This window comes from Dipodomys merriami, unplaced genomic scaffold (genome assembly GCF_024711535.1).
Source record: "Dipodomys merriami isolate MVZ:Mamm:240054 unplaced genomic scaffold, mDipMer1.0.p SCAF_551, whole genome shotgun sequence".
In the NCBI taxonomy this organism is placed as follows: Eukaryota; Metazoa; Chordata; class Mammalia; order Rodentia; family Heteromyidae; genus Dipodomys; species Dipodomys merriami.
The window spans coordinates 614,048-625,445 of NW_027206126.1; the positions used below are offsets into that span (position 1 = coordinate 614,048).

An 11,398-nucleotide genomic window follows, 5' to 3' on the forward strand; every position below is an offset into this window, starting at 1 on the left:
AGTAACCATGACGCATATCTACCAGAGTGGTATTGTAAAAAATCATGACGGTAGTAATACCCCACCCTACGTGGACCCCAGAGGTTTGGCCTCCCCATCTGGGTAGGTTCACCGCCTTTCACGCTGTGTGTCTCTGCTGTGAGGCGGATGGACACGCTGCCTCATGAGTCTGAACATGGACTTACTGAGAGCGCCGCAAACATGTTCCCATTGCTGCCAAAGCTCACCTCCACCTTGCGCTTGGAACCTTGTCTCCAGATGGCCGCCCTATTGCGCCTTGGCTACTCCTAGTATCACCTTCAGGAAGCAATCTCCTCGCTGCCGGTGTTGATCAAGGACGAACGGGGACCCCCACGGTACATCCAAGCTGCCCGGGAGTGTTTGGCATCCTTGTGGCCAACAGGTGGGACTCTGAGGCCAGGTGAGGCTGGGGTCGCCGCCATCCCGGTCCCCAGGGCCAGGGGGCGCTGTCACCCCAAGTCTCCCCCGCCTCCGCCCCCTAGGACCGGCCGGGGCGGGCGCAGAGCGAAGGTCGGAGTCTTCGGGCTCCGAGACTTTCTCCAGTGGGGCGGCGGCATCATGACGGTGGGAGCCAAGCTCCGAAGCCAGGCGGCGAGCAGCTTCGCGCTCCTGGGGCCCCTGGGGCGCGCGCGGGCGGAGGGGGACGAGGAGGCGGAGGCCATCGTGGAGCACCTGGAGTGCGAGGAGCCGGAGGCGGTGGCTGCCGAGAGCGGGGCGCGCGGGCGGCGCGCGGGGTCCCGCGGCGGGGCGCGCAGGGTGCACCTGGCCGCGCTGCCCGAGCGCTACGAGCCGCTGGAGGAGCCCGCGCCCCCCGCCGCCGCCGACAAGCCCACGAAGAGGTACCGGCGGAAGCTGAGGAAGTACGGCAAGGTATGCGGGCGCTTCTACCGCACGCTGGGGTGGGTGGCGGGGCCTTTGATGCTTCCCCTGCCTGCACACCCCGGGGCTCCGCGCACCCCGCGAGGCGTTGGAGAGCCAGAGTACCACGCTCGGGCGCGGAGGGAGAGAGGGGATCGCTGGGTGTCAATGACCTCAAGGATCTTATTTAGTTGAAATCCTGGGCCAGGAGAGAACATCGACGTCTGGGTATTGCCCATCAGAGCACCGACGAGTTGGCACAAGTTAGGTGGCTTGCGGGAAGGCGACCCAGTTGGAGAGTTAAGGAAGGAACTGTGAGCCGCTCCTCGCCTGTGTGTCCCACTAGCTGAGAGATGCCAGGTTACTCTTCCCAAATGGTTCCAGGGCTCCGACGCACCCCAAATACAGGCATTGACACCTGTTGGGTCTCCTGTTCTTTGTTCTCTACCCTGGAGCTTTGGAATATCCTGCCATTTGCCTTGGGGTGGGTGGGTGGGGGGAACCCATGGGGAAGGAGAAAAGAAGGAAGAATGGTAGACCAGAATGACCCATTTCCTTCTCAGAGATTGGGAGTCCAAAGGCAGTTCTCAGGAAGATGTAGACACTGCTGCCTGTTCCTTTAACCGGGACAAGGCCACTAGGAAAAACAAACAAACAAACAAACCACCACCTCATTGTATCCCCAAAAGACTAGGCCTGCCTGACTTACTGTCCAGTCATCTGTGAACTTCACTGGCTTCTTATTATACCTGCAGCCACTCCATCATGCTGGCTGCTGAGGTTTATCCTTCTCTTTTTTTAATACATATTTTTTTACTGTAAAGATACTATACAGAGGGGTTATAGTTACATGAGCAAGGTAATGAGTACATTTCCTATGGAGCATTGTTACCCCCTCCTTTGTTTTTTCCTTCCATCCCTTCCCTCCCCACCTCCCCTACTTCTCCCTCCCCACCCCCCAAAGTTGTAAAGTTTGTTTTCTACTTAGTATCTTGTACATCTCATTGTTACAATGGGTCAACCTGTATCCTTACTTCAGCAATTTGTTATTGCCCTTCCCTTCCCTGTCTCAGAGAAGCTTTGGGAATAGATCAGAAGCTGGCAGTGGTGAAATTCATTAATAAAAACTCTCAATTGGAGCCAGTGGTGCACTCATGTAATCCTAGCTACTCAGGAGCCTGAGATCAGAAGCTCAAAATGCAAGGTCAGCCCGGGCAGGAAAGTCCAGAAGACTCTTATCTCCAATTAACTAACTGCCAAAAAGCTGCAAGTAGAGCTATGATTCAAGTGGTAGAGCACTAGACTTGAGTGAAAAAGTCAAGGGACAGTGACCAGGCCCTGAGTTTAAGCCCAAGTACTGGAAAAAGAAAAAAGAAAAGCATTTCACTTGGGACGTTAAGGATGAAGGTCGTGTCTGAACTGATCATCTTTCTTCCTTGTCCCAGTGGAGCACAAAGGAGCCACCAGTCAATAGCCTGATGATGTACAAACCCCAGTGAAGAGGCTGGTGTTTGGAGAGCTTTCTGGAGTACGCATTCTGTGCAGGGCTTTGTGTAGGCACTAGAGATGTGAAAACCAAATACCTTGCAGCCCTGATCCAGAAAATCTACAGCTACATGGAGATAAAACATAGTAAAGAATCCACTGTGGAGCTCCATGGGGCAGAGGTCAGCAGATGAATCCTCAAAATGCAATGTAAAGTCAGGGAACATTTCTGATCATAGTGACATAGACATGAGGTGCACAAGAATGGGCTGCGACTTCACCAGATAAAGCCAGGCAGTGTGGCCACACCTATATTTCTAGCTACTGTAGAAAATCAAATCAAAATGTGTTTGAGGCCAGCCTGAGACTCTATCTGAGAAAGCCAGTGAGAGAGAGGAGAGAGAGGCAGTAGGGGGGAGGGAATCCCCATGTAACAATGTACAATGAAGCACCACACCCTATTTGCTAGAATGACTACTCTGAAAAAAAAAAAGTCAATGCTGGATGGCTCACATCTAATTTCAGCTACTTAAGAAGCTAATATTTGAAGGATTGAGGTACAGAGCCATCCTGGACAGAAGAATGCGGGACTAACACTCTCCAGTTAATAGCAAAAAGCAGGGTTGGAGGCATGGCTCAAGTGGCAGAGCACTAGCCATGAGCAAGCAAGCTAAGAACATGAGGTCCTGAAACCAAGATACACACACACACACACACACACACACACACACACACTCAAAGATAAATACAGCAGGCAAGTATAAAATAACAAATGGTGAAACTGTGGAAAAAATTTGAGCCCTTGTACCCTGCAGACAGAAATGTAAAATGATGGCATTTTATGAGAAATAATTTGTATGTTTCTCAAAAAAATTAGGCATGGGATTAACCTATGATCCAGCACTTCATTCCACAACTAGGCATACAACCAAGAGAGATGAATGCACACATGTTCATACAATCATTACTTTTAAATAGCCGAAAAGTGAAAACAACCAAAGGTCCACCACTGGGTGAATGAATAAACAAAAATATGGCATGTACATACAATGGGATTTTATGTGGCCATAAAAAGGAATGAAGTACTAATATGTGCTACTAAATTGTCGAGGCTCTAAAAACATGATGCTGGGTTGAGTGAGCCAGAGCCACCGGTTACACATAGTAAATTTGACTTGCATGATTCTAGTGACAAAATATCCAGACTAGGTAAATCTAGCGAGAGAGAACACAGATTGGGATGGGGTCAGGGGTGAAGGGGAAATAGAGACCAATTGCTTAATGAGGTGTGTGGTTTCCCTTGGGGAAGATGACCTGACATAAGTCAGGTAGCAACACAACATTATAAATACCTTCAAGGCCACTGAATTGTCCACTCTCTAAAATAATTAGCTTCATCTTACATGAAATTTGCCTGAACTAAAGCAGTAAGAGATTTTAAAAGATAAAGGTATGACATCTGCGATGAAAGGAATAGAGAAGTTGACTTGGAAAGTTCTAGAGTTGCATACTAGCTCAATAGACCCAGGACCCCAAATGAGACCACATTCCCATGTTAAGGGTCAAAAAAAGTGAGTTCAGCTTCCACTTCCTCAGAGCCAACTGGGTATCAAGCTCCAGCAAGGAGAGAGACCCGCAGCCTCTTTTGGGGGAAAGGCTGTGAGGACAGTCAAAGCTCAAAATGTGAGAGGCAATTTTTTTTTGGGGGGGTGGTCAGTCATGGGGCTTGAACTCTGGGCCTGGGCACTGTCCTTGAGCTCTTCAGCTCAAGGTGAGTCCTCCACGACTCAAGCCACAGCACAACTTATGATTTTCTGGTGGTTAATTGGAGATAAGAGTCATAGCTCCTTAGATCTCAGGCTCCTGGCTAGCTAGGATAATAGATGTGAGCCACTGGCGCCAAGAATGAGAAGTGATTTTTACCCACTTTAGTCACCAGGTGAACTTCTCTTTTCCATATTTAAAATCCTAGTTATTTTTTTCACATGTTTTATTGCCATCCATTTATTGTACAAGGGGGTTGCATTTCTGACAAGTCTGTATTTGCACACAATGGATCTCCTCAGCTCACCCCAACGTCCCCCCAACCAATCTCAACTAGAACCGTCATTCCATTTTCACACATGTATGTAATATTTTTTATTTATTAATTTATGTATTGTCAGTGGTGGGGCTTGAACTTAGGACCTGGGCACTGCCCTGAGCATTTCTGCTCAAGGCTACCACTCTACCACTTTGAGCCACAGCTCCACATCCAGTTTCATGGACTTTCCTGCCTGGGCTGGTTTTGAACTGTGATCCTCAGATATCAGCCTCCTCAGTAGCTGTGATTACAAACATGAGCCACCCATCCTCACCCGCCTTCAGAAATGTTATCTTCCTTGATCTCCGTGGACTAAGACAGGAACCTGCAAACAGCTCCAAGTTTTAAGGAACGTGTTTTCTTGTCATTGCCCGTCCTGTTAACTTCTTAGATCCTGCCTCTCCTCCCTCCCATCCCCCAAGCCTCTTTCTGCTTCTACATAAGTAAAAGACTTTGCCTTTGTGCCACGAGAAGAGCGTGCGTCCACACTGCCGGTCTCACCCCAGATCACAACCTTAAACTGAGGTGGTTCAGCCTTCTGGAAGCCTGTGTGCCCAGGACTCTTGTGGAGATCCATGTTCCCAGTGGGTTTTATGTAATGAGAATAGCATTCCTATGGCACACGTGATATTGTTCAAATGCTAATTGCTGGGCACCAGGGAGAGGAAGGAACATGCATTTGCTGTGTGTCCCCCAGGGCGCGGGCATCCTGCTTTCGTACTTTATGTGCCATGCTTCTGAATCCTCTCAGCAACCTTGGGAAGCTGGGATTACCCTGTGGTGCAGCGAAGGAAACTGTTCAAGGCCGCACAGCTAGAGATCAGTGAGTCTGGAGGGAGGGAGGAGGCCTGGCCTGGGCTCTTCCCAGGCAGAGCTGCAGAGCTGGGCATAGAAGAAGGAGGCCCTGCACTCTCAGAACTTAAATTAAAATAACAGTCATTTCTCCAGGCACCATGAGAGCCACAGAGCAGAAAGGAATTAACTTTTTCTAATCAGGAAGGTATGAAATAACTGTTAGATCCCCATGTTTGGGGTTGAGATTACTGTAGCTGAAGTGGTGGAGCACTAGCTAGTGCACCCAGGCCCAGAGTTCAAGCCCCATGACAGACAAAACAAAAACAGACCACTTACCCCAGGTCCTGACCCCATTCACCACTGAAAATTTTTGTTTTCAGAGAAGGTCATTGTGGTGGTGGAGGGATGGTTTCCTTTTTGAACCTGGAGAGGCAGTGCCATAGGAATGCTTTGCCTTGGCCTGGTTTAATATGCGGCAACCCCCAGAAAGCCTCCCTCACTGCATGAGCTGCCACAAATCACACAACACATTAGGACTTAAAATCAAACCTTGGGGCTGTTGCTTCTGGAGGCTCTGGGAGAGATTCAGTTCTTTGCTCTTTCCAGCTTCTGAATCCCCCATTCTTCTCTTCCTTCTCCCTGTCTCTCTGCTTCCTGCCCTTACATTGCTCTCTGTATGACTTCTTCTGCATCCCTCTTTATAAAAATACTTCATTTGAGATAGAGATATGGCTCCATGGTAGAACACTATCTGACCTGCATGAGGTCCTGGGTTCTATCCTGGCACTGCAAAGAAGATTAACCCTGGATTAAGTAATCCAAGATAGAAACTTAACTAATCAAGTTTTTTGCAGTAACATAGTTATAGGATTAAGGGGTGAGCATCTTAGGGAAGGGCCATGATTCAGGCTTGAACACCCTTTCATGCTTATGACCCTAGCATCTCTCTGTGAGATTCATTTTACTCAGATCAAAGAATCTCAGACAGGCTCCACTGAATACACAGATACTGGATCTCTCAGATCTATATTTGACGATGTTCAGTTAATGAGTTATTTTAGTAGATTTCCTTCCCCCCCAAAAAAAATACCTCAAAATATGAAATGACAAGTAGCTTTGTTTTGTGTTAGCTATCAGTTTGAGGAAAATGGATGAACGAATACCAAAAACATCAGCTTATAGGCACTCTGAGACTATGAGCAGTTTGCTTCAAAATGACATAAGTACTGCTTTGATTGAAGAAGGGAAACAAGGTTTCCTGGGCTCCTCAGGAAGGAGCAGGGACAGAGGTCATCTGTACACAGTGTTGGGAAGACGAACAGGTTCCTTGACAACACGGGATTTTTGTAGTGATAGAAGAAGTGGGATCATTTGGCTAGGGGTAGGCAGGTGGGGAGGGGAAAGTATGAGGTTGTATCAAGAAAGGAGAAGCCAGCCTACTAATCAGGTAGGTTGGATTTGCCAGGCAGTATTTGATATCAGTGTAAGCTTTATGATTGGGATCAGGAATTTCAGATGGTTGGGAAAAATCGTGAGGTTGAGATATGAAGTGTGTGAGCTAAGATTCTAGTCAGCTACGTGGGCACCGATGTCCCTGAGAATAGTGAAATGGAAGACAACAGTGCAGTCAATGTGAGTCCATTACTATGCCCTTTATTTTTCTGTTGTAGTTCACTTTGAATTTCTTGGCTATCTCCTGTCCAACATCAGCCCTTAAAGATAAGGAAGAAGCAGCCACTGAGAAAGCATTGCCTTCAACAAGTTTCTGATCGATTGTTCTGGAATCGCAGAACTTAGTGCATGCAGCATTTGGAGGATGACAGAATATTCCATGGGAACTAATGTGTGGGTCAGACAGGAGTGAGCCCGAGATATAGAGGGAAGGCAAGATGGGCTTCCAGCAAGGAGCATGAAGGACAACTTGACCCGGCCTACAGATGGCCCAGAAACTTTTAGGCTAAAGAATGGTCATAAATTGCTGGGCACAGGTGCCTCATGTCTGTAATCCTAACTACTCAGGAGGCTGAGATTTGAGGATCACGGTTCGAAGCCAGCCCAGGCAGAAAAGTCTCTGTGAGACTCCTATCGCCAGTTAATCACTCAAAAACTAGAAGCTGTGGCTCAAAGTGGTAGAGCCCTATCCTGGAGCAAAAAGAGTTCAGGCACAGTTCCCAGGCTCTGAGTACAAGCCCTACAACCACCACCACTACCAATAAGAATAATAAATAACTGGCTTGGTTTTAAACTGGCAGCCTAACTTGTTTCTAAGAATGTCTCTGGATACTTGAAAATATACTGAGCTTACAGCATTGTACACAGAGGTGACATCTTCTCCAAGCCTAATGTGTTGTAATGCAGATGTGGGCTTGGACACTAAGGGATGTCAAACACAGTGACTAGTGAACTTTCCCTGAGAGAAAGAGGAAAAAGGATTTTCCAAGCATGTCACCATCACTTTAAGCAGGAGTTATTACCAAGCTGCTCAACTTAATCTTTTGCCTTTCTCTTTCTGAAAACAGAACGTCGGGAAGGTCATTACCAAAGGCTGCCGCTACATTGTCATCGGCCTGCAAGGATTTGCTGCAGCCTACTCTGCCCCCTTTGGAGTAGCCACCAGCGTGGTGTCCTTCGTGCGCTAACTGGAGTTCTTGTGGCAGGTGCCATGACCAATGAATGGAAGCCTCTGCTCTGGGGATGGTGAGAATCCAGGAACATTTCAGACTTGGACTCACAGAAGATGGGGAAAATATATGCTTCTTGGTTGCATTGAGAATGAGTGTTAGGGATGAGTCATCCCATCCGTCTGCTGAGCCTTTCAGGCAGACTCAAGGGTCAATCCTGCAGTGAATTAGGCTGAGATTAAGTTTGGGACTAGGGCTACTTGGCTTCACATGAAGACCCTTCCTGTGAAAGGTGGAGGCTGGCACATGACAAATCGAAAAAGTATGGGAAGCAGTGTGGTGACTGGGAGGAGGAAGATGGAGGAGACCTGGAGTCTGGTGGCTTGCTAGATTGTTATGAAAAGATGGGTATGCACAGCCCTGGGCTACCTCACTGCTGAGAACAGCAAAGGAGTCGTTCATTTCTCCTTCCTCCGCCACTCTGTCACCAGGAGTTTAATTACAGGCCTGAGAAGGAGGAAGGAGGAAAAGCCCCTCTTTGAAGGCTATAATGCTTTGAAAGTGGTATTCACAGTTGTGTTAGACTGTTTAAAGTAGATAAAAGCATGTCATTTTCCCCAGCTCTGTAGAAAAATGTAGCTGACTGTGAGAGGAGGAGGAAGGGCAAGTTCAGATGCAGGCTGGACAGCTAGGACAGGTGATATGAGAGGCTGTAACTGGTCTAAGCCCCGTCTGACCTGGCCAGACTTCCCTGCAAAGGGGTGGCTAGTTGTATATGCCTAGCAGGCCCTAGGAGCGTCTATTCAAAGCTGACGAAAACCCAGCTCCTCCTTTCTGCCAGGCCAGCTCAATGTGGTCTGTCTTGGAACACAGGGAATGAGGGAGTGGGCACAAAGCCTGGAAATAAAAGTGTGGATTTAGAGAAGGTACCAGTAAGTAGGAGGCAGGTGCTGAGGAAGTAGAAATGAGGCCAGAAGGTCAATAGAGGAGAATAATGGAAGTGAATCTCGAGAGGGTCCAGCCTTTAATTCTAGATAGGGGCTGAAGGATGCAGAATGTGCAGATGCTTAATCTTCTGTGAGGCTCATGTAGCTTCCGCTGGCTACATTTGTAGCCTCCTTTCCTTGGCTGCGCTGCCCCATTTCACCACATCTCACTTGGATCGTTACGAGGATGACACATGTCAACGCTGACTCACGGACTGCTGTGGCACACTGGGCCAAGAAGGATGGAAGAAGCCCTTTGAAGAATGTGATGACCTTGGGTCACCACTGTTGAAAGTAGTTAGGAAGATCAAAGAAGAAGGAGGGTCTCTTGCGATGTGCCTTTGCCAACCCCTGTGGCTACTGTTCAGACTGCTTCCAGAATGTCTAAGATCCTGACCAGTTGTTCTGATCTCCCTGCAGGATCAATGGAGCCTCTTGCCCTAGGGCCTGCGTGGAAGGCCTCTACACTCCTGTGTCACCCAACCATCCAGCCAAGAGGCACTGGGTGGGAGAGAAGGGACGGTGAAGATGGGAAGATAGATAGATGAGTCAGAGAGAAATGGGGAGAGGACAGCGTGGTGGCTCTAGCTAGCTTAGTGAAGATGTTTGGTGGCTCAATCCGTATGAGGAAAGGAACAAACCAACGATCCTGTGGTGAAAGTTGCTAATGGCACATTTTTACACATACTTATAGCTTGTTTGGCAGGGCTGGAAGTGAGGAAAAGGAGAGGCAGATGTGAATGGGAGGAAAAAGTCAAGTGTAGTTAGAGGGAAGAGAGTCAGAACCCTGGAGGGCTGTGGCTCACCTCACTGGAAGTGAGGGAGGTGTCCTAAATGCTCTGGGGCCCCAGGCTGCCGACCATGTCCCCTGGGGAAGACGCCCCAAGTTCCAAGATTGTGTCTTTGTCTGGGAGCCTATCCAAAGAAGAGCTCCCCCCACCCACCCCCAAATTGGAAAAAAAAAAAAACGACAGTCAAGCACGTCCAGTCCTAAATTTCTCAGAAAGTCTGGTTAAGAATTAACTCAGAAATCTCCGGAATTGAAACCTGGCAGGGATTGTCCTAGATGCCAGCTTCCTACTCCTGGCAGGTGGACTTCAAGCCCTGGCTCTTTGGGATCGTTCTTTGAGCTGAAGGACTTGTATCATACTTTGCTGATTACCTGCTTGCCTTCTGTTTCTCTCTTGTGCTTTTAATACTGGGCCCATACCCTGCTGAGAATGTTTTGAACCTTCCCCATTACTGACTTGTCCAAGAGGCTTCTTCTTCTTCTTCTTTTTTTTAATCTTTTCTCTTGCCCTGTGGTAGAAATAAAAGCCCCACTTACCTGATGTTTCTGTGTGTGGAGGGCTATTTTTCCCTCTCTTCCTTGCCTGAAACTCCAGGCTAGCCCAGGGGCTGATGGGCTGGCCGACAGTAGGAATTCAGAGCTACTGAGAGGAGAGAAAGATGACCACCGCTCACCAGGGTGCTAAAGGACTTTTACCAGAAGCCCTCACAAGGTGCTCTGGGGATGCAGGGGCCTCTGCTCACACATGTGTTGAAATAAAACATTTCTAGAACCTCCAATTTGGATTGAAGAGAGTCCAGCGTGGGACCAGGAGGCTCCACTTCCCCCCACATAACTGAGAAGTCGGACCCAGCTGCCCTCTGCCCTGCCTGAGGAATTCCAGGCCTGGAGACTCACTTGCCAGAGAGACTCAAGGCAGGAGGAGGCTGTGGAGGGGGACTGCAGGGTGCCAGCTGGGCATGCTTGCTCACTGCCTCCTCCAAGAGGCAATAAGAAAGGTCTTAGTGGTGGTAAGGTAGAGAGGAGGTGGCTGGTGGTCTTGGGTAACCATCACAGGATCAGGTTCAGGGGTCACAGCTCCCCTGGTTAGGCTTATTTATAAAGCAACCTCGCCAGGCATGGCCGAAGCATTGGGAAACTGTTTTAGACAGCTGCCGCTAGAGGGTTTCTACATATGACCTTTACCTCTGGCCCCTTACTCTGCAGGAGTACAGAGAAATGAAATTAGTCTTCAGACTTTATAGAGCTCCCAGTATTTTTACAATTAAAGGTAGATCCAAGTCGAAAAGGGGGGGGGAGGGCTGCATTTGAAGGGCTCAAGGCTTTGCCAAAAAGCCAGATGGATTCTAAGTCTTAAAAAAAAAAAGTCACCAACTCCTTTGACCATTCATATGGAAATGTGGAGTCAAAAATAATACTGTTTTTCTTTATAAAAAAAAAATAGAGGTAAGGTTGTGAGTGAGACCACTTGCTGAATAAACATCAAAGCCAGGAGGAAAAGGAGATCTCTTCAGATCTTCCCCGGGGCTCAGTGCCAGAGCCTGGTGAGAGCCCCAGCCGGGCAGGGGTGGAGGGGCAGGTCTGGGGGAGCAGCAGTAGGAGAACAAAGGGCAGATGGCTGGAGGCCTGAGCCCAATCTGTGCCCCGTGGGCTACTTCATGCCTTCCAACCTTCTGCTCCATCTAGAGACAAAAATTAGGCTAAGAATTCAGCATCTTGAGGACTGGCTTTGCTTTTTTTGGAGGTATTTCTCAGGTGC

At 48.5% G+C, this 11,398-nt stretch overlaps 1 protein-coding gene across 1 annotated transcript; it reads left to right on the plus strand.

Moving 5' to 3' along the window:
- Positions 1-576: 576 nt before the first annotated feature.
- On the plus strand, positions 577-10,180 carry LOC138811966 (required for drug-induced death protein 1-like). The gene is made up of 2 exons (XM_069999920.1): positions 577-891; positions 7,762-10,180. Exons 1-2 carry the CDS (start codon positions 580-582, stop codon positions 7,879-7,881), a joined length of 432 nt encoding a protein of 143 aa, XP_069856021.1. The 5' UTR covers positions 577-579; the 3' UTR covers positions 7,882-10,180.
- The last annotated feature ends 1,218 nt before the right edge of the window (positions 10,181-11,398 follow it).